Source organism: Pleuronectes platessa, chromosome 12 (assembly GCF_947347685.1).
Source record: "Pleuronectes platessa chromosome 12, fPlePla1.1, whole genome shotgun sequence".
In the NCBI taxonomy this organism is placed as follows: domain Eukaryota; kingdom Metazoa; phylum Chordata; class Actinopteri; order Pleuronectiformes; family Pleuronectidae; genus Pleuronectes; species Pleuronectes platessa.
The window spans coordinates 12561087-12587489 of record NC_070637.1 but is presented as its reverse complement, the minus strand read 5'-3'; the positions used below and the strand labels follow the sequence as shown (position 1 = coordinate 12587489).

Sequence of the window (26403 nt, the reverse complement as noted above, 5' to 3'; positions counted from 1 at the left end):
AGATTTGACAGTATTTGTCACTAACATCAACAAGATGATACGTACAAGTCAGGCTGTGATAATCAACCTTATGCTGAAGAGCACATATGTGAAAATTGGAACAGATACAGAAAAAGCATTGATGCATTTTTTTTCTTCATTTTAATAGAAGCTGCCGTGTTTTGTATTTCATAAGTCTGGCACGGGACTAAAGTACAGTGTGTGTGAGCACCACATTGTGCTGCAGGTACTGTACATGTGTGGTTTGTGTTGTTTGTGATAAGTAGTTTTTATGAGGGATGAATCAGTTGTGGATTTAGACATTTTCTAACTCAGGGGCCATAAAGCGCTAAAATTTTACACGGAGGGGCCAATTATATCTCCTACATCCATGCACAGCCTCTCATTCAGTAAGGTGCATGTTTAATTCATTCCTGGTTCACTGTTGGCTCTATAGCTTTGAGCAAAGACACACATCATTGAATATATTTAGAAAACTGTTCCTTGTTGGAGTTCATTGTGTTCTTCGAAAAAGGTTAAGGAAATGAAAACATCTCAATAAATGATCATATTATTTTTTTAAGTATTATTAGTAAGTGAATCGTCAGAATGAATGGACAGGGGCATCTTAGGGGCCAATCAGAGTTCAGCTGTGGCCAGTGGCCCCCTGGCTCTATCCCCTGGATCCACCACTGCTTTCAACTTTTCTTTTCGTTTCTTTTTTTACATCTTTGCATCAAAACCATGAGAGGAAATTGGATGTACAGGCTCCACTGGTTTCAAACCCGGAGAGTTAATATACTGTAGGTTTGTCACAGTCTGTAACATCATCAAATTGTTTCAGATATTAGGAAGTTAATGTATCATATATGCTTCTATGAGGCTGAAATTTCATTTTCTGCAGCATCATTGTCGTGCTTTTGCAGCGCTCTCGTTTGTTATGAATGTACTAAACATTTCAAAATGATATCCGAGTGATTCCCTATACACAATGCTGCGTATTTGTTTTGCTGTAATCGCAGGTGTAAGGATGAATGCTGCATAATGCACATGATAGGGGGAAAAAAAATCCTCTTCTCTCTCATAATTATTCCATTACATCTGTAATTTCATTAGCTCGGCTTTGCTTAAAAAGGGAGAAGACTGTCAGAGGTAATTAAAAGATAAGGTGAACAGTACCGTCTGCTTTGCCCCAGCCACATTAAGACTTTTAGCTTCTGCAGTCGGAGCATAATATCTCCTCAGCACGCTCGCATGCACACACACACCGAGCGGCACAGGCGACACACGGACAGAGGTGCTCTCCCACCTGCCAGCGGACCCCTCGCAGACATGTGCACTGAAGGGAGATGTGTTGCAGACCCCGCGGCGTCCGACTGCTGAGATATGAAATGTGACGGGTGCACAATGGTTGTCAACATGAATGACTCATAAACAAGCACAACATTAGGACGGCCCACACCGCGGTGTTCATTTTATTTATTTTTTTCGTGCAGGGATTGAGGAGGAGGCCCGACACCGTCTCGATCACCACTTCTCACTTCCTCTCCTCTTTGCGTTACATCTACGTGGGCTGGAGGAACGAGCTCGCTCCAGTAACCCATCACAAACACATGCATCATCTCGACTCGCTGCCGCTTTGTTTTGCACTCGCTGTGTTTGACCCTCGAGCGGATCACAAACAACATGCGATATATTATTTTCGCCAAAACATACAGGCAAACGTATTATTTATTTACTAATTGATTCATTATTTACGGGGACGCTGGTATTTAAGTAACAGTAAAGCTGCAGGGGGCTCTGCTGACTGACTCGGAGCATTAAACAGATACTGTATTTGCTCAGACTGGGGACACGATTGGTAGAAAACATTATTCTACTTTAGCAGCACTGGTGCTTGCTAATAATATCAGGAAAAAACCAACAGCCCTTGGTCTGCTGAGGCTGTTTTGCAGCTGAACAGCCAGTATAACAAGTACGTCTATGGCTGTATAATGAGTGCAGATGGGGAGTTTTAAAGAGAAACTGGCACCCTGAGTATCGCTGCAGCGACTCCCCCCCCCCCCCCCCCCTGCAGCTGCAAGGATGAGGAACATAAAAAAAGAGCAGATTAGAGGAGAATGGTGGATCAACTTCATCAGTTAATTAAACGCTATTGCGGCTTGATGAGCAATTAATCAAGGCAGCGTGCCGAGTGTCAGGCAGGGCTGAGTTCTTCGGGTACGGTGTGTGTGTGCGAGGGAGTCAGCGTGTGTGCGTGTGTGTGTTCTCACACAAAGGGGGGGGGGGGGGGGTGGGGGGGGGCCTGTGGGGATCAGCACTTACCAAGTGAGCAGCCCCTCAAATTGTACAGGGTGTGATGGCCTGGGTTCGGATAAGCAGCTATCAATCACTCGCTGACATGCATGTAAGCTTGCACCCTATTAGAGTGCCAGTATGAGTCTCCTCTCAGTGCTCGAACTAACTACTCGTCTAAGTAGATGGAATTCCAGGAAGTGATGAGATGTATTGGATTATTATTGAGGGGGAAAAATGATCATAATATTGGTGATTCAAGTAAATACCAGCCCTATCAAACGGTTAATCCCTGTGATCGTCAAAAACTTAACTTGGTGTGTTCACCGCCTTGTGTCAGGATCTTATCTTACATCCGACTCTTTCATCTACCTCCTCGTCTCGATAAAGAACAGGGCTTTTTTTTTAATGCTATGGAAATTCAAGTTGGCAGTTTGTGACTAAATGCAGTAAATTTATTAACGGGACCACGGGGAACATTAAAAGTCAATTGAAGGAGGCTATTAAAAGCAGGATTTTAATTGGGTTGGTCCCTCCACTAAACCTTTTTTCCTCCCTGTCTCTCTTCTTCTTTTTATTTTCTCCTCCAAGAGCAACGGCACTAAAAAAAGTTCTCCGGGAATGTGTTCTGTGTGTGGTAGTCCTTGAACGGAAGCCCCTTATGTATATATATATATCTTGTAAAATTTGACGTTATATTAAAGCACGCAGAGGATTGTGTTGTGTTTGCTCCCTTTGAATACTGAGCCCGGCCGAGGTGCCGCTGCCTCCGTGGCTTCACGCTAAAGAGTTTCAAGAGGTCGGACGCACAGCGAGCACAAGGTTTTTACTACAACACGAGCCTCTGCAGAATCCTCCTCTAGCCCATTCACATCCGAGACCCTGACACGAGCTGTATCCATCTCCTCTCGGCCTCGGTTATTCAGTGTTTACGCCCTCGAGCGCTCTGCAAATTGTGTTAGTACTGTAGCTTTAATGCATCAGTTTATATAATCTGTTGAAATTACATTACAAAGCATACAGTTGTCCTAGTTTTGGTAACGTGGTGTGACACATTACAAATGGTTTTAATTGCACTTTAGCTTCTGGCTCTCGAGCTCGGCTCGTTCCACACTTTGAGGGGAAGCGGGCTCCGCGTGTACTGTACGAGCGTGCACAAGTGTGCGAGTGTGTGTGTGTGTGTGTGTGTGTCAGTTTGTGCATACGGCAGAGTTTGAGAGGGAGAGAGAGATGGAGATGCAGTGTTCTATTGGCTGTGCTGACTGGATAATAACATGCAGAGTGCTGCGCTGCCACAGTAGGTTGAGCCTCCAACCAGATGCTCCTTTCACTGCGGCTCATGAGCAGAAAGAGCGAGAGAGTGACTGCACCAACGTGCGCACTCATCTCAGACGGATTAAGCCGTAGGATTCAGGGACTTCGATCATGTAGTGGGAGGGGGGGGGTGGAATGAAGCTTATTAGAGTAGATATCCATCACATGTGGATCTAAGAGAGACTCGGGCTAAATGGGTTCAAACTTCCATTAAAACGTTTTCTCTAGGTTTAAGTTTTCATGTAATGGCGGCGATTTCTGCTGCAAACTCATAATTCAGCCTCACACAAACTGATTGAATGATCCTCCTCTCGCTGAGGTTTGAAGCTACACCTGAGGAGAATAATTTAAAGTGATGGCGTAGGTTTGACGTAGGCTGAATGGGAGGATGGGGAGTATGTGTGTGAGGGGTGAATGTCTGCACACAGCACTGGAGCTCGAGGCCGTGAACCATATCATTAATTGAATGGATGCTGTTGACTGAAGGACTCAGGATGCCTGTTTGTGCTGTTGTAATGTTTTTTTTTAAGAGAGTTTTTTAAAAGAATCTCCATGAGCAATGTCATCTTCAAGAGCATATGTCTCTACAATCTCTCTGCCAGTCCAAATTCCACTTGAATAAACATTTTATTGTAAAAACAGGGAGATAAAAAACTTTCCTCACCGAGTACACGATGTTTGTACAGTGTGTGTGTTCCTAGAAGGTGTGATCACAGGAACACAGCAACACAACATAGAGAAAAACAGTTATACTGATCCCAATTCAATCACTCTTCTGACTTAAAATGCATGAATTCTGCAAATGTTTTACTAAAAGCAAAACAAGTACCGGTTGCCATAACTTTCCCTCTGGACCCTCCCTTCTAATGGGTCCAGCATTTTAATGTTTTCAATGTGCTCCAGGACTAAATGCGGTGGCCATATGGTTACTTTCATTTAGTGTCTGGTCCAGCTAATGGAGGGTAAATGTCTGCAGAATGGGTTTACGAACAAAGTTTGTGTATTTAAAATATTGCTATGGCACAATATCATCAAGGCATGTATCTTATAATTAGTCCCTGGTGTAAATAATATAATATGATATAATGAAAAAAGTTATTAAAAAAAGTTGTTTCAATTTCCATGCAGCCATTAAATTGAATAACAGAACAAAATCATGGATTCATCCATTTTATGTTGAAAAGCTGCACTACGATATCAATGAAACAAACAATATTGCATAAATTTACTGTTGTTTTACCAACTGTTAAGTTAATGTGAAGTCGGGACTTGCGCTACATTAGCTAGATACCCCCTACCCGCTTTATTACATTTTCATAAGGTCTCTTGATAACCTTCATCTTTTAAGAGCGTTGTTGTTTAGTCATCACTAAAAACCTTTTCTCCTCTGTGTTCTTCTCTTTCGCAGGAAAAAGGAAACATCGCTGTTGTATTCAATGTCGGAACAGACGACATTAACATTGAGGAGACATCAAAGTTTGTAAATGACGGAAAGTACCATATAGTGAAGTTTACGAGGAGTGGGGGTAATGCCACTCTGCAGGTGGATGACCTGCCAGTCATTGAGCGCTACCCCACAGGTGAGTCAGCCACTCTGCCTTTAATTACACCTGCCACTGCCTTTTAGAGGCGATAAAATGGCCGAGAGATTATCAAGCCAACTGTTTCAGCCTTATCTCTGTCAGGATGTTTAACGTTGACTTGGCATGTGCTTTAATCGCTTTTTATGTTTCTGTTCCCAGCAGCTGTTAAAGAACAACACCGGTGTTGCTGAGTTGTTTTCTCATCTCCAATGTTTATCACGTGGCTTTAGTCGATGCTCTTAAACAGCCCGGTGGAAACGTAAAAAAAGGTTGCACTCAAGAAACCTATGTAAATATAAGATGTCTTACCGAGCAGCCACCCCCCCTATCTGCATACCTGTGATATTCCCCATATACATAAGTAATCCTCCTACAGTAATTCAAATCAATACGTGATTTACAGACGAATTAACACTTTTATTGTGGCAAGTAATTGTGTGCCAGTTCAGTATTTATCCATCTGTCGATACGGGAGATGGATTGAAATGAGGCAGCTGAGGAGACAAACCCGTAATAACAGTCGAGCTAAAGTAAGACCTGAATTAATCTGCCACTTATACCAGGTGAATGAGCTGTGATAGTTCCCTTTTGAATTAATTACTGACACGCACCACAGCTACTCACAGACAAAAACGAGTCTATGTTAATGTCTGTTGCCATTAGTGTCACTGCTAATAATTCCGTTTGTGTTGCACTTTTCATACACAGCACCATTGTTTACAAGTCAGTAGAATATGAATTCACCAGTTACGGCCTTGTCTAGTAAGTGTTTAGTAAATGAATTATGTATTTTAATAGCTCCTCCATTATATAAGTGGAATTATTGTACAGTACGATACTTTTACGATACCTCATGATACAATACAATACCTTCCGATAGCTTGTGATGAAACGACACCTCAAGATGCGATATGCTACCTGTTGATAACTTACTATATGAAACCTTACAATACCTTACGATATGATACAATGCGATAGCTCTTGATACGTCACGATAACTTACAATCCAATCTGATACAATACTTTCCGATTACTTACAATACGATACCTCATGATGCCTTATGATTAATTTTGATATGTTTCAATATGATACATGATGCTTGTCACCTTACCCATAGGACAGACGACAGGCGAGAGAAAATCATACAGCTCACATGTTGTATTGGCCCCTTCTTGTTTATTCATTAATATTCCATTAAATAAACTTTGTTTGTAAAAGTGACGATTCATTATGGCCATGAATACAAGCTCTGGGTCCTGATATTTGCATGAGAAAATATAAAGTAATCTAACGGTTGGAAATGGGAAAACAACTCAGCAACACTGATACGTTTCTGCAGAATGTCAAGATGTTAGTCGTACGACGGCTCGCACAAAGAATTTAAATGCCACGGCTTGTGTTTTCTGAAATTGTTAACTTTCCTAACGGCTCGGAGGCTTTGACACAAGCTACAGGGGATTAAAGGAGTTTGAATGTGGATGTTCAAAACATAAACGACAGAATTACTGCTTTTACTCCACAGGATGGAAAGCTGTTTGTTTTCTGAACTTGCATAAGATGAGTGGGCAACGGGACAAACAGGACAAACTCAACCTGTCTCTCCCCTTTTTGCATAATGTTTGGTGACCTTTTTAGCTATGACCAGTGCATTCATCCAAATGAAAGGTGGGTTTTATGACTGGGACTCAATCCTCGCCGCTTGCCTCAGGTGGGATGGGGAAGCTAATGGCTTTTGACATGTCGCGGACATGGTAGAATGCACAGCAGGGCTAAATGCCTGGACGGGAACATCTCAATCTTCAAACGACGCACACCCTCAGTCCCAAAACATATGATACACACAGACGTGCTGCTCATAAACAGGATAAAGTCTGTGAAAAACAACTTTTGAACCGTTCAGTGGACCATTTAATGCACAGCAATGGAAGGAGCGCGGTTTATCTAATGTGTGTTGTTGACATATTTAAATCTGCAAAATGTCAAGATCTATTCGTTTTTTTTTTTTAAATCCAGAGAAACTAAAATAATGTACAAAACGATTTACTCTCATGATAAATGCTGAGTCATAAATGCCGCGGGGGGGGGGGAAGTGACCGATCTCGTACCCACTAATCATGCGTCAGTGACAATGCCAAGTCCAGCTACCTTATTAGGCTCATTGCAGACTAATTACATCTTATCACAATCACCGTGCAGTTCCTCCCCTTGCCCCCCCCCCCCCCCCAGCACACAAAGCCATTATTCTCTCAGCCCGCCTGTAGTTTGATTAGTATCCATGTACGCCTCTAACGCACTCATAATAGCAGCCCTCAGCCACTCTTAGGCCACTCACAGATCAACAGTGATTATAATAGGAGTAGACAGCAAAGATAAAGATGATGGCTGGAGAGTGAGAACGACAGAGAGGAGGAGGAGACTACATGGGGGGGGGCGCAATCGTTCTCAAAGCAAAGAAATAATTGCTTCACCAGGGCCTATATTGCTGTCCTGGTAATCTCATTAAAAAGTCTCGTACTACATACTTACGGCCCATTAAAAGTCTTTAGCACAATTATTAGAATCTAAGACGCAAAACACACACACACCCACACATAACTAGGCCTCTGCATGTTGTAGTTCAGCTCCCTCTCTTTTATTCGTGTCCTGCTTTCATTCGGCAGCACACACAAAAGACTGGGCAGCATCAAAAAAAAAGAAAAGCTAGCCCCCTTCTCCAGAGCCTTGGCCATGGAAGTAATACCATCACAATGGCTCTGCCTGGCCCGCAGGGTACAGTGCAGTGTCCTAACGGAACACCCAATGAACACACGCCGCACACAAAGATAATGTAGAGGTCCCTGGCCTTATTCTTTTACTGTTATCAGAGCGTGATGCACTCACAGAGCTCGCCGTCTCTCACTCCCCCCCCCCCCCCCCATCGCTCCCCATCCTCTCCCTCTCTGTCCTTTTTACCTCTATCTGTCCGACCCTGCCCCTTTCGTCAATCTCGCCCTCCGTCCTGTTTTTCTCCACCTCGCCGTGTGGTGTCTAAGATGCGGGTATAAGAGGAGCAGGTTTGGCTTCATCCATCGATGCTACCCCCCCATCCCCATATTCTGGTTTATCCATGAGCCTATTCAGCCTATTGTGCAAGCAGTCAAAACTGAGCATGCTTTGCGAAGGTGCAGTGACAGACACAGTGGGAAAAAAAGGAGCAGAATAATAAAAAATAACAGTGAGACTTGTGCCGTCCCTCTGTTTAATTCTCCCGGCTCCGTGAACAGTGGGATCATTTGCATATTTGTTCATTTACTGTGGGAGTGTCCTGGGGCTTGTAATGAGATAAAGCTCCCACCTTATCTGACCACTTTATTAACAAAAAGGAAAACAAGTGAGTGAGGGCAAAGTGGGTCGACTGGGACGGCGCCGCTGAATCGCTGCTGTCTGGCGGAGGAGATAAGCCGGGCGGGCCCGACACCAGACCAAATCACCGCTCGGCAGCAGGCGCAGGCGCCGCTCGCCGGCGGGATGAATGGGGCTCTCTGCTGCCGCTCCTGAAGCCCAGGGAGCAGCATTGTTTAACACCCCGGTGTCCCACTGAGGGGATCAATACATGATCAGCCCTTGATTATATCCACACGTAATTAACCTCGGTATAAGCATAAAGAGAGAGTGCCCCCGGGGTGCAGAGCCACACAGGTGCCGCACTATCTCTTTGAAAATGGAGAATGCACAATCGCACAATGTGTGTGAAGATAATTGTGTGTGTGTGTGTGTGTGTGTATGTGTGGGTGTGTTGTTACCGTTACAAATGTTTGACAGCGGCATGAGGACAAACTCAAAAGCTGTCATTTTAAATGCAAACTATGAGACATCCACACCGTGTTCTTACTTTTTATTATAACTGTAAGAGAAGCACAAACACATACTCATAAATAAAGTGTGTGTGTGTGTGTAGTTTAGCCTACATTAATTAGGTAATTTACCCTGATTAATGATGAGTATATCAGGAAGGCCATTACCATTGTAATGACGGTTGCTCTTCTTCAGTCGAAGCCCGGGTGTCCTCGCTCTCCTCCCAACAGCTGCAGGCTAAATGTTCTCCAGAGCCCAGTTTGACGCTGACCTCTCCTCTGATGAGGTGTCGAAGTAGCAGGAAACACGGAGCGGTGACACAACTAACACCCCGTGACTGACAAATGGAGGTGAGGGGAATTAGCCGAGCCCGTGACTGCTCCATGACACCAGCAATCAATGGATTATTCATTAATTTAACACATTCAGAATAGAAAGAAGTACAGAGTGTATGCTTGTTTGTTCTCGTGCTGTTGTTGTTGTTGTGGGTTATACTTCCACCGTGCGCAGTGCTAAAGTGAATCAGGTGGTGCAAAGCTCTGCACAGGGGGAATACGGTGTGTGTTTAACACCAGGCGGTGTGCAGACGTTCCATAAGCCTAAAGCACCTGGAGGCTGCTTTTTCTCAATCCACATACCTGAGAGAAGCTTGGCTTTTCTAACTCGCAGCATAAATTAAATATACTGCTCCATAATTTTCACTTAGAAGGTCCATCCACGGCAGTTCGGTCTTTAGGGGATAATTGTTGTAGTTTATTCCTCTTTGCCTTAGAGCTGCAATCTTGTCTAAACACAATTAATAACACAGAAATTAGACACTGCACTTGTTCTGTCATTGTGATGAACATTTAGTTTATTTTCCACCTATCACACCTCCATCATACTGCCGGAAAATATTCACCTGAGCACCAGATGTATATTAACCTGCAGCTGAATGTCGGTCCCCAGCAAATGTTCTTTTTGCTCATGTTCAAGCAAACCTTTGGTGAAAAACTAGTCTTCAACCTTACTTACTTACTGATGGTATATTTCTGAGCCATCATACACGATTTATGTCTTGGGAATCAAACCAACGGCCAAAAACACGTCCTTTAACATCAGTGCATCATGAATGAGTAGAATTCTAAGTAGATTTGATTGTTTGGGTTAGTTTGACATGAAATCTGAAAACTTCCGACCATTGTGTGTTGAAAATAACCATATGCAGGTTTAAAATTGTTAAAAAAAAAAAACTGATATATGGTATGAAACAATCAAAATGTGAAAAATAGACACACTAAGTCTTTATCAATAGCAGGGGAAGAATCACTCCAGATGATGAGAGGTTTCTTTTGTGTCTCCATAAGTAACATTTGGAGATTAACGTCAAATAATATCCGCCGTGTCCCTGTGTGGCTTTGTTGTAATGCAGAGTGTATCTCTGTGTGATGGGAGAAGTGCTCAAGTAAATCTCCTTCACAAGCCTTTGTGCTCCAACCTGGCACAATCAACTGCAGCCAAATTCCATGAGCGACACAGACCAGCTTTAAAACCCCTTTCTCCTTGTGTATCTGATCCTCCACAGTAATTCAACCTGATGCCATTAATAATATTTCTTTTTATGCGTCTTCTTACCTCCAAGACCTTTCATCAGCCCAACTGTGCATCTGTTACAAGGTTACCTCCTTGCTTTCATGTCTGCCCGATCCTTTCCTCGTGGAAGCGATTCCTCCCCGCTTCCTCCAAATCGTTGTTAGCTACCTGATCTTTTATCTGCCAGAACTGAATTAATATAGTTGATGGGACAAACATTGTCAATCTGCCGGAAGAATGGAGCGGACTGAATTCAATCTCGTCAGACAATGCCACGGGGAAAACCACTCAGAGACAGTGGCACTTTGCTGAAAGTCTTCCGTTCTGGAGAGGTGATTGGCCCCGACAAAAGGGGTGATGCAGAGTTTGGCCTCATTAATGCCAAGGTGCCCCTACAGTCTCGGAGCGGAGCTTTTCTCTGTGGCTGCTCTTTCTCTCGCTCGACACTTATTAGGGTTGTCCACTAAATACTGACGAGAAGCCGCTTCAGTGTGAAACCCTGAAAACTTTTCCTTCTTATGACTTGTAGCTTTTGTCAAAGCCTCGTTAATCAAGAGTTCACTGTGATTGTTCCTCCTCTGATTTTCTCTTCTGACTAGATGCTCCGGATGTTTATACTGTGTTAACTGTTGCATTGCGATCAGCTTATTATTTCTTGTCAATTAGGCTGTTGATAAACGGGGTGGGCATTTGTAATATGTTAACGTTAAATTGTTTGATCCTTTAAATCATAAAAGGTTGATTCCATAATAAATTTAAATGGTGTTCTTGTGTATATAACTAGTTTAAAAGCCAGTTAAAAAGATGTAGAGGGTAAAGATAAATTGGATTGGGATATTTGGGTTAAGCTTTTGTAATGGAAATGTTTAAAGTTGTGATTTGGGTTGGTTTATAACATAGTCCTATTAACCTAGACGTAATATCTGCGTGTTCGTTGACTTATTTCCGATTAATATAGGCCTAATTTTGTTGGCTAAAATAAAATTAAATGACTGAAGTTTGTTCAAATAATGTTTTTACGGTAAATATGTTTTTTTTAAATCTACAAAGCCTTTTAAATATAAAAAGAGTTGTGCAGTTGTATAGCTCCAGCATTAAGTATGAACATTTAACCTTTGACCTTACAGATTGTAACCAATGAAATGTCTCTTTAAACTTTAAAGGCAACAATGATAACGAACGCCTGGCGATTGCTAGACAGCGAATCCCATACCGACTTGGTCGAGTAGTTGATGAATGGCTACTCGACAAAGGTAAAATCACTGATTAAAACTTCAAATAAAATAATTTTATCATAACCAAGGTGTAGCACTATTTTGTAAATCATAAACTTAAAAAAATAAATGTTCAGTAAAAAACATTAAAAACTAAATGATTTGAAGAGTTAAATTTGTTTTTATAATAATGTATTTATTTTCTAGTTGTCAGCTGTTTTAATACGTGTTTATTGTCAACTTAAGGTTAAAGGGACTGTAAATATATGAATTTAAATCCAAGTCTTGAAGTAAAATCATGATTAAAATGTCTATAAATTACTGTCGCATTTTGCTGTAAACTTCTAAAAGATAAATTTAAAAGATAAAGTTTAGTCATTCATAAGTCATGAGTGTTGTTTGAAACACTTTTGAAACAGTACATGTACTGTACAGTAAAGTTCTTAGTCCTATTCGATGTATTCTGATTAAACTGTGAGCAATGATAAATAGTGTGTAATATGAATTGGCATCAGAATTTTGAGTCCCTTTAACAGAAATTGTAAATATGTATAGGGCAATAGATCAAGGAACTGTAACATAAAACAAACTGAGTGCATGCTTTGTTTTTTTTATAGTTCGATAACTAATTCATATTTACCACCTAAAATGTGAAATGAGCCCTATCATTTCTCTGTTTCCTTTGTTGGTTTGTTTCGGATTTTAAGTTGAAAGTGTTCTGTTGCGTTTGTTTGTTTATGCTTTTTTCATGTGCCAAACCGTGTTCATTCACAATTCAGTTACTTCTTGGTTACTTTTGCTAAAAGGAGCATCAGTTTAAAACCTATGACAAGTGTCTCCTGGTTCCTGTGAGACTGTACATGAGAGAAGTTTAGTTCTCCCACACGCCTCTAGACATTTTAGTTTTCATGCTTTCTGTAAGTTGTGACATTTGAAGTAAAAATACAAGATAACATAAGTTAAGCAATAATGAAATTATTATTTAGAGAGATGTATTATTACTGCAAACGATTTGTCCGTTTGTATTACTTTCACGATGATGCTCTCTCTTCTAGTGTAGTAAAATCTCTTACTTTTCCATTACATTACTACTTCCGATGAATCTTTTTTTATTATTATTATTTTCGATCAGACTGCCATTTTAGCAAAGCTGCATTGATTTTCTTAACCCTGCACTTTTATTCTATGTTTGTTATTTTCCTCTCATCTCATCATTATAACTGCAATAAATTACCAGGGTTTGCTTCTACAACCTGTAATTTATTGGTCTCATTAGCCACTGGGCAAATAATCTGCCTTTCTGTCATTTTTTTCTTTTTTTTCCTGTTCAGTAAAAGTGGCTGAGTCCACAGTTCAACATTCTTGTATATATGTAACGTTGTTTTCCCACAGGGCGGCAGCTCACAATCTTCAACAGCCAAACCACTATACAGATTGGGGGCTGGGAGCGAGACCGGAGTCGATCGTTTCAGGGCCAGCTCTCGGGCCTCTACTATAATGGCTTGAAGGTGTTCAACATGGCCGCCGAGGGGGATCCTAACATTAAGGTCCAGGGCAGCGTGCGGCTTGTGGGGGACTCGCCCTCCTCCATCACGCCGCAGTCGAGCACCACGGCCAACCGCTCGGAGACGTCCACGTCCATAATGGAGATCACCACCACCACGGCGTCCAGCAGGCGAGTCAAGCAGACGACGCCACGAGAGCCTCAGCAGGTGAGATCCTCTTTAAACGCTTCCATTCTATGAGACCTTCAAACGTGTCATTAATGTCTCCGCTTGATCCGTTTTGAAACCCTTACAAAGCCCAGCGTGGAGCTAAGCACATCCTGGATTAACATAAGACATTTGATCATCACGCTTTTATAAGTGGAATAAGAGGAATATTTTTTTTTTTTTATTGTGTCACATCTTTCTTCTGCTTGAGTCCTCTGACATGAAATCTGAAGGAGAATAAATCCATTGTTCCACCCATTGGAGCAGCATCACTGTGCTCTGCTGAGCATTTCCCCCCCATACAGTCACGTGTGGCACCAATGTGTGTGTGTGTGCTTGTGGGTGTGTTGGAGTGATAACCATCATCCAGTTCCTCCCTCATCTTTATCTGTCCCGCACGAGCGGTGCGTGGCATCAGCAGGAGCTTATTATTTCTCCACCGTCACAATGTGTGTCTCAACAATGCAATATAAATTGTGTGTCCTCTCAAATGAAATGGAGAACTCTTGCACAGTCTCTGCCCCGAGCAGGAGACACTTCCTGTTACACCTCACCCAAAACAGCAGCGGCGGTAGTCATGGATTTTAAATCTGAAATTGCTCCTGTAAGATAATCTAATGGCATTTAGAAATGTGTCTTAGTTTGAATAAATTAAATAAGATAACACGTTCTTTATGTTGCATTTTGTGCAATTTCAAAACAAAGCAGTGACTTTATTTACCTGCGTCGTCGCTCTAGGAATTAGCCACGATGACAGAACTTTATTATAAAGTAGGAATACCTTCACACGTCGTTTTGACTCATTTAGGTCACCAAGAAATGTCTTTTGAAATGTTTTTTTATCACAACAAAGATGGTAGACAGGAGGTAGGAAAGACCCTCACGTGCAAAAATAATGTGTGTCATGGCCCAAAGGAAATTTACCTCCTGTGCAAACAATCAAATAAACAACTTCAGTGATAACAGAGACACGTGCTTTAAAGGTTCAGTGTGTAGAATTTAGTGACATCTAGTGGTGAAGTTGCATGTTGCAGCTGATCACCCCTCACCTCCTCCTCTCCTTCCAAACCTGAAAGAGAACCTTTGGTAGCCTTCAATTGTCATAAAATGACAACAGGTTTTAGTTTGTCAAGTCAGGACTACTGTTAAAAACATGGCAGCCTCCGTGGAGAGGACCCGCTCCCGATGTAAATATAAAGTATTTATTATATAAAAGACCCATTCAAGGGTAAATAATTGGTACAATTTAGATGAAACACACCAGTGAAAACATCACTAGGATAATTTAATATTCAATTTCTGCCACACTAGACCTTTAATTAATATGCAGCCATATATCATCTGTTGTAGTATTCTCAGTTAATAAACTGTTTATTACTTTACAAGATATGAAGTTCTCAAATTATTCTTCATAGGATGTGCAGATGATCTAACTCAAAAACTCCCAAAAATGCAGGGAAAACACATTCAGAGTTAAAATGTGTGTCAGTTGCAGGGGAAGCAGTAGCTTAAATCAAGCATAGGCGTTAACTAAAAAAAGCCTTTAGTCAGAGCTTAATCAGCTTTTACAAATATAGTTTAAAATCATTTTGGATTTAACTCATTTTGGATTAATCGGATTGGGTAAAGGACGATTACAGTATCCTCTCGAGGGGGGGGGGGGGTGGGGGGGGGTTAAACTTCATATTGAAAACTATACACACAATCAAGATTATTTGATTTTTAGACGCTTATTTTTTTTGACATATTAGAAATGTTTCTGTCTTTACAGTCTCTCTGCGTGAGACACCAATCACATCTCCCTTCATTCTAAAGATTTAAAAACACTTTATAGCTGTTTTGAATTAGGTCTTTGTTCATAAGTAACACCCCTTAAAAACCCATTGGAATATTAAATATAACATGTTTATATCACGTTAGGTATATTGCTACCTTCATCAAATGAAAGCATTACAAATCCAGGAACCCTGAACGTTGATATATCTATGGAATTCGATTTTCAAGTGCCAATATTACATTTGTCAGTTTTTTTCTACAAATATGTTATAAAGATTTCTGCATCTACAAAGTTTAAAAGGCTTAAGTATTGTGCAGAGAGAGTCCTTCTCCCCTGAAGTTAGCTAAATGTAAAATGTTCACCTTCCGGCTAGTTTGGCTCTAATCGTTACTGTGGCGACAGCAGTGTTTACATCTGATCAGGAAGGCTCCTGAGGAGGGGCGTGACATTTACGACAAACACTGTAAGCAGTTGATCAGTCACACAGCTGACCAATAAGGGCAGACAGGGCTTTGGGGGCGGCCAGGCTACAAGCTGAGACAAAGCGTTTCAGACAGAAGGTGGAAAGAAAAACGAGAGAAATGCACAGTACGAGACAAAAAAACAACAAAATTTCGATATATTAAACATGCCCCAAATTAAAATCTTGAACCTGCACGTTAAGCTTTTATACTGTATGTATTTTGTATATGGATCTTTTTAAAAGGATCGATTATAGTCAAAGAATAACAGTGCCTCAGCATACTGTTGAGCCCACACCTCATATTATGAAATGAAAAACTCTCACAGAATTCATCTCAACAGCAGTAAAGACCCCATGTTACCGTCTCTCCCTCTGTAACTGACCTGAGACCATCAACAGTTTGCGAAAGGGTCGGGCAGACGCTGACAAATAATACAATCATAAATATTGATCCAGTGGAATGGTTTTCTCTGGGGCTCAGCGTGGCTCCTGAACCGTTGCACGGAGCGTGTAATGCAGGCGGAATATCAGACAATAGACTATAATTATATCCCAGCTCCATGCAGTGTTATAAATTGCCACCAGGGAGCCGAGGGAGATTGGCAGAAAGAAACAGGCTCGACAAGATGGATGCCCGTCTCTCTCTGGCCGTTTCATCTGGAGAGAAAGAAAGTGATATAAATGACTGTGACAATTCAAAAATGCGGCCTGTTACAGGGATACGCTACATGCGCGGGATTTCTACATATTACTTATTTTGTTCTTTGGCTGTGTTCTGAATCTTGTATTTCTGACATCTATCCTCTGTGATAATCAGACCCTGCTTCAACTCAATAAGTGTTCACCTTGTAGAAATGATGTGCACAGCTTTTGTTTCAGATGTAAGCTGTGTACAGTTCGGTCTCAAGTTTTTGGGAGGAACCCAAGGTCTTCTTTACAACAAGGCTTCAGGTGCTGATACTTGTCTGCTAAAATGCATTTCAAGATAGGCGTTACTGCTTACCTTTTTAAAGTGGAACATAAAGACTGAGACGGAGGAGAAGAGTCAAGGCAAGCCGTGTTGGTATGGGTGTTATCTAATGCATTCATAGAGAAGAAAAAAGGTCTCTGGATTTAAAGAGCTGCGGAGCAATGTAGGCGGAGAGATGAATGAGGCTTGCATAAAACGTGCACGTTGGCTGTCAGCGTGCTCAGGTTGATTCAACGTGACCCACAGAGGGTCATGGCTTTCTCAGGACGCTGCACTTAGAACGACATGTCTGCTCTGTGTAAAAGGAGATGGTGCATTCACTGTCCTGTCTCTTGAATAGTCAGCGTTTTCATCATTGTCCAGCTGTTCCATCTCCCCTCAGATGGCGGACGCAATTCAGTGAATGTGTCCTAAGAGCCTTACATTAATAGGACATGTACGTTTTCAGTGTGGTTGGCCTCGTCGGTAATAGAATGGCGAGAGCTGGCGGTGACGTATAAGGCTCCTGAGGCTCTGTGAAATTGGTGCTGTGAAAAATGTATCTCAGATTTTGAAATAATGATTAAAAAAAAGATATCTGATGTCTCAGCCCTGTCTGACATTGGGAGGTGATGACAAGAGAACAGCACAGATAAAAAAAAAAGTCCAGTTGAAGTCATTTGATTTAAGCTCCGGTTGCTTTCAGTGTTACTCCTTACAGCAACCTTGAAACGGCAGTTAAAGCGTCTTCAGCCTCCATAATGTATGTGTTTTCAAATGAAATAAGAAATGTGGGCTGTTTAACTTAATATAAACAAAGATTTGATCCTTCAAATTAAATTAGAGAAGTCAAATGTGGGAATTAACAAAGTGGGCTTAACAAATACTAAGACCTCCACCAACACCTCCCTCGTCTGTGTTTGTAGGTCAGGAGCAGCAGAACCTGTTTTAATGATATTTTTCTTCTACCTTCGTCGATGCACCACCTAATTAATTTGATTCAATTTGAATCAAAAGTCTTTTTTTATTCTTTTGTCAGAGATAGAGTTAGTCACAAACAGCTGAACCTTGGATACAAGGACACAAATAATATAAATGTGTCATGCGGCTGTGGCTCAGGAGGTAGTGCGGGTCGTCCACTAACCAGAGGGTCAGCGATTCGATCACAGATGGTGACCTGACTAAACACTATTCATTATTGCTGTGCAAGAAAAAGAAAACGGTCACAAGGCCAAACCAATAAAAGTCCTCCAGGTGAAGCCCGCTCTGTACAGGGTTTGTCTTTTTGCGATGGTCCAATAATCTCCTGGAGGGTAGAGTCGGGGCTAATGATCATTAGTGTAATGATTTAGAAGGGTCTGAGGGGAGTGGACCGTCTCAGGTGTCCCATCAAAAAGTTCTCTGAATGCTCGACTGGGGTTATACTGTTATTGAATACTGAGGGCCTTGGCTTCTGGGTAACATTAATGTCATTCTTCTCAAACCACTGGGTGCCCACTCATGCTTTATTAGTGAAGGTTATCATCGTAGAGCGCGCTGAAGAATTGCACCCAGGTAAAAATGCATTTGCTTAAGGGATAATTAGATTGATAAAATTTCAGATTTCATAACCCACTCTTATACAGAGACAGTCACAGTGAGACCTCCATCTGGCCTTGATTTTGATCTTCAGGTTCACTGACTAAAACATTCTACACTTGGCTCTTAGGTGTCAAATATTCCCTGTAGTGGCTGTTTGCTCAGTGCCTTACTGTACAGGCATGACTGTCATGTCTTAATGAAGTGTCTGTTCCCTGTAGCAGTGCCTGGTCACATCCAATTAAACCATAATGCTCCTTCACAAACAACGCACCAGCCCCTGTTCATACGCACCCAGGAAGTGCTACACGCTCCTCTTGTCTACCCGTATGAATTGGACTATCTCTTCCACATCTTCATTTATATGTTGTTAAGGGAAATACGTGTTTTCCCGTATTGCAACCAAAGAAGAAAACTTGGTGCTAATTGGAGAGAATATATTTTGAGATATAGCAGCTCAGTATCTGCCGATTTGTCAATTTGGAGCCCAAACCGCCAACCCACACAGGTCATGGCCAATGGCCATTGCCCTCTCAGCAGTTCAGTGACCCACCTCTCATTAATCTGTCCCTGTGGTCTCCAACACAATATATCTATCAGTTTAATTTGTAAGAAAAAGTTGTAGAAACTCTGCTGACATTTTACTTTTTGGCTAACGTACATTAAACCATAACCGTAAAAAAGGTGTAATCGTGGGAAAGGATCATAATATTTCGCAGTAAATTACCCAACACATGCTTTTCCGAGGGCTAGAAAACAAAATGGAGGGACACGTCAAACCGCAGAGTCGTAGCTTTTAATACCAGGTGATGTTTAATCAAACCCACTCAGGGATAAGAGATGGCGCCCGATGTAGCTGTTATCCCCCCAGCAAAATAAGAAAAAAGAGAAAAGCTTGAAAGCCTGCTATCTAGAAGAGCCATTGAGAGCCCTTGACAGTGATGGATCCTCATCTGCGCCGCTGTGTATTATCAACCCTGGCCAGCACACATACAGTATATAAATCTTACGAGTGGTCCTAGTGTGAGGCTGCCATCCACCACCAGTGCTGTCTGCAGGAGCATCCTCTAAAGTAGGTGTTGTTGGCTCCGGCGTCACGGAGAGACACAGGGACAGAATACTCCAGAAGGCAAACACAGTAAAGCAATGGTGTTATGTGGTTAGAACAGTAGTGTAACACAACGGTGACCTTGGTTTGGGAATTTATTCGTCAGTAGAACACAAATTTCATATATATATATATATATATATATATATATATATATATATATCAACCACTCAGATTTGTTAGGCGTTGAAGAATATGTGCATTTGTATGTATAGGTTAATTAATATTATAAAATCATATTGTCAACATATTGATTATTTATTTCATAACAATATTACAATGCGAGCATATACATTTTCAGCATTTGTATGATTTATGTTTATTAACTCAACAGAATAAAACTGAGAACGTCAATATATGTTTTTGGACCGATTTGGCAATAAATGAGAAGTGAAGGGCTCAATCAAAGGATCAGATTTTGTCATCAAGGAACATTTAATATCTGCATTCAATGGTCGGTTAAACAGTTCATCCAGTAGTCAAGATATTTTATTCAAGATGGAAATTGTCTCTGCTCGACCAACCTTGACTGTAAAAACAGACAATAATCTCTCAAACACAACATTTGAAGCATTGTCTAGTACAGTGTTCAGACCAAAGTGCCATTTCTTAAACACATCGGTAATATCTGTCGTTTCATGCTTGCCGTGCTTCTTTCATAACCTTTATTCGACTTACAATGTCTTTTTTTATGGTTTGTTGTTCGTGGAAATTCGAGAAATGCAGATTACTGCCCACTCCCCGGGAGAATAAACGGCCACTATGTCACATCATCGCCGCCAAATAGCCAATTGGCCCCTCCGTTTCTGAATTAACCCTAGGTGAGGTGGGTGTAATGGCTGCTCAAGGGAAGAGAGGGACATTCAAAACACATTGTGCAGGCCATTTCATTTGCACTCATAGCACATGGTTCAGTTCCGGCTGAACTGGCTTGTGGTGGCTCTGTTTGACTTGGTCCCCGAGACGAGGGGCAGAAACCCGGCCCTCTTTATAATTCACAGGGATAATCGAATATTTGACACGCTGCACTGCCGCGCCGTCAGTGCGATGCTTGGGCACCTCCTCTCCTCGCTCACTGGCTCTCACAAACACACTATAATAAACTTAGTGTCACAGTGTTCTTGCGCTGAAAAATCCTCTGGAACTTAGTACCCCATAACCGCCCAGTCTGCAGCTTCTCTCCTTTACATTACATTAGACACACTGTACATTATGTCTCTTTATCGTATCCGGTACTACCTTTAGGGATTTTTGTGATTGTCCCGATACCGGTGGGGATTATTGTTTTACAAGCTGAGGCTGCAATAATTCTGCACAGCCTAGATTTAATACTAATCCTGCATGCATCAATGTTCAGACCTTAGACTTATCTTGGGTGTTAAGCACTCCTCAAGGCAACTGCACACATGCCCACTGCAGGTTCTTTAATTCTGTTATATCCTGCGCTCCTTAGACGTGAGCTCAGAGATGACTTAGTCTTTATTGAGTGTGAGAGATGTAATATCTGCTTATATAATTTTACTGACTTTGATTGGACTGCATGGAACTCTCTCTCTAATAGCCAAATATGAAAAGACCATCATCCATCCTTCATCTTCATGTTGTATTATTACATGTTGGTAGTGGATTTAAACCCATGTAGACATATAGCCAGTTGCGGATATAGGATTTTCTCAGTCAAGCGCCATAGAGGAGCACTTTACCGGGGGGCCAATTACAAGTCCAACATCCATGCTCGATTTCTGATTCAGTGAGTTGCACATTTGGGTCATCCCTTGTTGGCTGTTAGCTCTATAGCTTTCAATCAATGAATATATTTTGGAAATTTTTCGTGTTCAAGCGAAATATGTACCTTAAAAAAGCTTAGATATATATTGTCAGTATTGTTAGTAAGTGACACTTTGAATCAGACACAAGCTGGGGCCAGTGCCCACCTGGACCCGCCCCTAGGTCCGCCCCTTTAGACAGCTAAAAGGAAATCTGACTGTGTGAAAGTGTTTCTGCTGCAGCATTAGCGTCAGTGAAACCCGTCCGTTAAGTTTTTTGATCAGGTCACTGCGATTCTTTTGTAGCTGTAATCCGCCTCCGGAACCGATAACCAATTGTCAGGAGCCTTGAATAACCTAAACTGGTAAGACGCAGTAGAGTTAGAGTTAGAGTCAGTTGCCTCTGCTGTACTTCATGATCAGCCATTTTGTTGTTTCTGTTTCCTTCTCTAAGATGGTCATCAGTCTCCCTGCATTTCAATTTCAATTTTTACCAAGTTACTAAGCAACAGACAGCTCTCAACGATCCAGTTATGTGTGTGTGTGTGTTTGATTGACAGGCAATTAGTCCTAAGGCACTTTGCTCTTCAACAAACCTAGAAAATAAGTATTTGAAAGAGTGGAGTCTATCCTGATTGTGAGGCAGTCAATGTTTCTGCTCATTTTACTGCAGAAATCAGAGAATATTTTTACTCTGGTTGCTTATTTCATGGCATTAGGAGTCAATCCCATGTGTGTGTGTCTGTGTGTGTGTCTGTGTGTGCATGCGTGTGTGTCTGTGTGTGCCGTGTCAGCCTTCATAGACACACCACTGAGTAAATGATAGCTTGTTGATCTGCCTGTTGCTTTGTTTTTTTTAGGTGTCTTACATTACTTTCTGTTTTTACCGGAGATTCACGGAGACGTAGGGAAAAATACCAGGATACTGCAGCTAAATAATATGCTATTTGACAACAAGTGGTAACACATGACAGTTAAATGAAGAGCAGTCTGCCCGGCTCATTCCCGGCAGATGTATGGGTAAATCCACATCCCATTAGGGAAAAAGTGATTTTTAAAAAGGTTAAAAATAATAAGGACGCTATAATATCAGTCCTCTCCTCATCTTTTTTTGACATTTAAGATCAAATCTCACACATTTCCTCTCTCCTTATTTATGTTTCCCTCTTCATGATTGATACAGAACAAATCATTTTTTAGATTGGACTCTATGGAAAGTTAATATAAGCTTTTGTATTGCTGCTTTTAAAGTATTGCGGGAGGATTTTTCTTTGAAGTGCATCAAGTTTAAGGAAGTTCTTTTACAATTACCTCGACACAGACACAGTTATTCAAAAACCAACTTCATGCTCATCCTCAAAAAGACGCATACAAACACACACAACACAAGCTAAATCATCATATAGTAGGAATTTGTCGATTCTTCTCAGAATATAATCAGAGCCAATTTAGCGACATTAATAATCCTGCCCTGTGTGGAGCTAAAGGGGAAATTACTGATTTGCGGAGGTGATTGTACTTTTTCTCCCCTCCAGACTCCTTTTCTTATTTCTATTAATGGGAACATTGCTCGTCACATCGCTAACCAAGTGGAACTGTTTCCCCTCGACTCATCTAGAGGCAGATCTTGTTATAAGAAGAAAACCAAACCTTCCTTTCCCTCCATGATTCCTACTTCTCGGTGCTCACCGATTAAACAAAACAGACACCTGCATAAAGACACTGAGAGGTTACAAAGAAAACACATATGTCCATTAACAGGGACGACAACAGTTCAGTCGTGTTGGGCGAGTCTCATTTCGTTCAGGATGCTAAAGCCGTTTCATTGCCTCTGCAGTGTTTAGTGTCAGTGTCCTGTGAGGTTGTGGTGCCTTCAATTATTCACAGAAAGAAAACATCCATGGGATAAGATTTCCCCTGCAATGCAGATGTATGGGATTGTCCATCATGCCACTGGGTCTCCTCTGTACGCTTCAGGAGGAGACAAATAAAAGAGCAAAGACGAAGGAATGACTCACCTCAGTCACAGTTGCACTATTGATTTTTCTCGTCTTATTATATTTATTGTCTTTTATTCCCCTTATGAAAACGGCCGGTGTCACCAGACACAGAAAGGCCAGGGTGGATAACTCAATAGCCACATGACTTATTGGAACACTCATTTGACGAGAGCAGAAACAGGTTGTGTGTTGTGTCGTGCACGTGCAGAGGGACCTCTGTCCTGAGCAGCGGTTGTGTGTCTCGCCGACCTCGCCACTGAAGTGAGGTGTGTGTGTGTGCCCGTTGGTGGTCCTAGTGTGTTTGTGTGTATGTGTGTGTGTGGGTGCTCTCCCGGCTCCGGTCATGGGTTTGTGCCCACCCAGTGCTGACAGATGGCGGAGGGGTTAGTGCCGTAGACCTGCGGTGGCCCCGGGCCCGCTGCGTTCACTCTCGGCGACAGACCATATCCATCATCTCAGCCTCACCAGGGGCCATTACGGAAACTGCCCTTCAACACGGAGCTCTACTCATGGAGTCCCTGTGTCTCGCTGATCCAGTCCACCTTGGCAGGGGTGAACACGCACATGCCAGTTCGCGTCGACGCATGTTCACATCATGTGATGTATGTTTTGCATTGTTTTCCATTCTGGTGGTTGACAGCAGCGACAGGCTCGTGTGCAGCAGGTAGATGATTCGCCAGCTGAGGCACCGGGACGTCTTGTCTTCCTTTCATTGCCTATTGTCTGCTCGCTGGTTATAAAGGTTTAGAAATTTGCCGCCGCTAAGATGATCATACTTGCTTCTATTATTAGGCCAGTAAACAAAGGAGAGTCTGTTTTTTGCAGGTTTCCAAGTGCTGGCAGCGTCACAGAGGACCACAGATTGTCCCGCTAAGTCTGTTTGGACGACAAGAATGAAACCCACGCAGTGTGACTGTTTATCTCTGTTGTTTAGTAAAGTGTTGCCTTGTGCGTGGAGGAGACACTGACAGCTTTACAGCATGTTTTATAGACCATATTGTTGTCTCCCAGGACATTTAATGTTAGGATTTGTAGAAACAGAAAAAAAATAGTCCCGGACGGACTGTTGAACACAGGATACAGTTTGTCCTACGTGTGCATCACTCCCACCTGCGAGATTTCACGATCACCTCCTTTATACATTATATCCAGGAGCGTGTCTCTGTGCCCACAGCTCATTGAGCCGGGCTCAGCGCTCCCTCAATTTTTCAAAAAATAAATTCAAACAGAATCTGGCAGGAAGTGTCAGGCGCATGGCTCATGCATCTAAAAGCCTCTTGTGCTACAAGCACCGCGAGTCACATTTTTGTAATGTTGTTGTCACCAAAGCAGAAATCATGAGCTCGTTTTATCCTCAGATAAACTCAATAATTGATCCTCTCAGTCGTGAAATTACCTGTATCAGTAAACCTTTACAGCCACAGGTTATTGACTCGTGGAGAGAACATCTATATCTCCAGACAGACTCTGGTAATTGAGTCTGCAGCTACAGAGAGCCTGAGATTAACAGTGTACCATAACCGCCATCTTGATTTGATGTCCAGCACCAGAATGTCAGAAGAGCGCATACCTCAGGCCGCTTAAACTCAATTAAGCTGCAACGCATTTCACTCACTGATAGATGGTTTCATCTGTCAGTTAGTAGAATAACACAGGAACTCCTGATTTCTATCAAACTTGATGAAAGGATGTTTCAGCAAAGAACCAATTAAATTTGGATCGGATCCACGAATGGTACTTCTTTATTGAAACGTTGTGAAAAGTGTGTTTTTCAACATTTGTATTGATTACTTATCGAATACTTCATGGATTTTGATGCCAAAAATCCAGATGTACTAAATTGAGACGTGATTTTCCTGATTGACCTTCCAGTTCTAGGAAAATGTTGAAAAACGCACTTTGCAATGTTAAAAAGTAAAAAAGTTAATGGGTTCTTCCCTGACCAATACCACATCCTATCCCCAAGTTTCGTGGTTTTCATTCAGTGGTTTTTGTGTAATCCTGCTCACTAACAAACAAGCAAACGAATGCATATGAAAACAAAGCCTCCTTGGCAGAGGTAATGAGGGTAAGTTTAGGGATGTCAGATTTAATTCAGGTAAAACATATTCCAGGAGATGTGAAATCAAGTCATGCCAGTAAATAAAGTCTTTTGTGACAGAGAGTCACTGAGAAATGGCCTCAGGAGAGGAATATAACTCAATCGTCAAGCGGCAGGAGAGTGATAACATTCTTCTCCAACTCCTGCCTGTAACCTGCATTCAATTCCTCCCCTGAAAATCTCAGCGCTGAATAACAAGTCCAAATTGAAAAGAAGAAGTTTAAGCAGTTTGAATAATTAATTAAGCGCAGATGAAGCCGTGCTGTCCCTGAGCTGCCACACAGACTGGTGATTTTTCCCTGAAATGTGTTACCGTGTCTCTTTTGTTTCCTCTCACGAGGGCATTGCTCATTAGATCATGGCGGTCACGCTCGGCCCTCTGTGAGTGACACGTCCAGACCTGCAGGACAGGAATCTGATTGTGGTGACGCTGTGCGGGGGCTGCAGACGACCTGGTCTGCTTGTTTGTAGGGCAAAGCCGCTCTTCCTCCCTCCTCATGTCATGTTTTTTGCAAACGTTACACCGGGGAATTAGAGCCGAGTACATTCATCTCACGAGTTGTGGCATCTATATTAGGGTGACAAATTTGTTCCTGTCACCTGATGAGGGACTGGGACCGCGTGTCAAGACACAGGTAAAGTCAGGAAGACAGTGATTTGTGGCCGGGCGGCAAATCTCCTCCTCTCGTGCGCTCTCTTTCATCAAAACACACACAGACACACACACACACACACACACACACGCAGCAACATGCTTAGATTTGTCATCTATTTTTAGACTTCGAGGGAAGGGAACATGAAAGTGAAGAATCGCACACTTGCTTTGGATCGGGCCAAAATTACCCCCCCTCCTCCCCCCACCAAACAAACGACAAGTTGCATGTCCGCATTTTGATCGAAAGCGCCGTGATCACACGCCGTCCTCTGGTAATTGTTATTCCTCCCTCACTCCCCAGGCTACCTCTAGCGTTATTCCTCCTGGGCAGTTCTGTGCTCTCAGGCCAGATTACCACCACGGAGAGCCACAGATGTGCACAGAGCCGCCGATTCGATTTCAGATAACGAAAATATCGGGGCATCCAGAGGGGGAAAACGCTTCAACGCCGACAGATTCCATTTATCTGAGGAGTGTGAAAGCGAGGATAAGGGGGAGGGAC

General features: G+C 42.2%; 1 protein-coding gene across 1 annotated transcript in view; it reads left to right on the top strand.

Annotated features, from left to right (window-relative positions):
• LOC128453865 (neurexin-1a) overlaps window positions 1–26403 on the top strand; it is a 255113-nt gene that overhangs the window by 204055 nt on the left and 24655 nt on the right. Inside the window, exons 20-22 of the mRNA XM_053436966.1 lie at window positions 4997–5168; window positions 11742–11831; window positions 13185–13504. Of these exons, the coding sequence (XP_053292941.1) occupies window positions 4997–5168; window positions 11742–11831; window positions 13185–13504 (582 nt within the window). The remainder of the gene's footprint in view (window positions 1–4996; window positions 5169–11741; window positions 11832–13184; window positions 13505–26403) is intronic.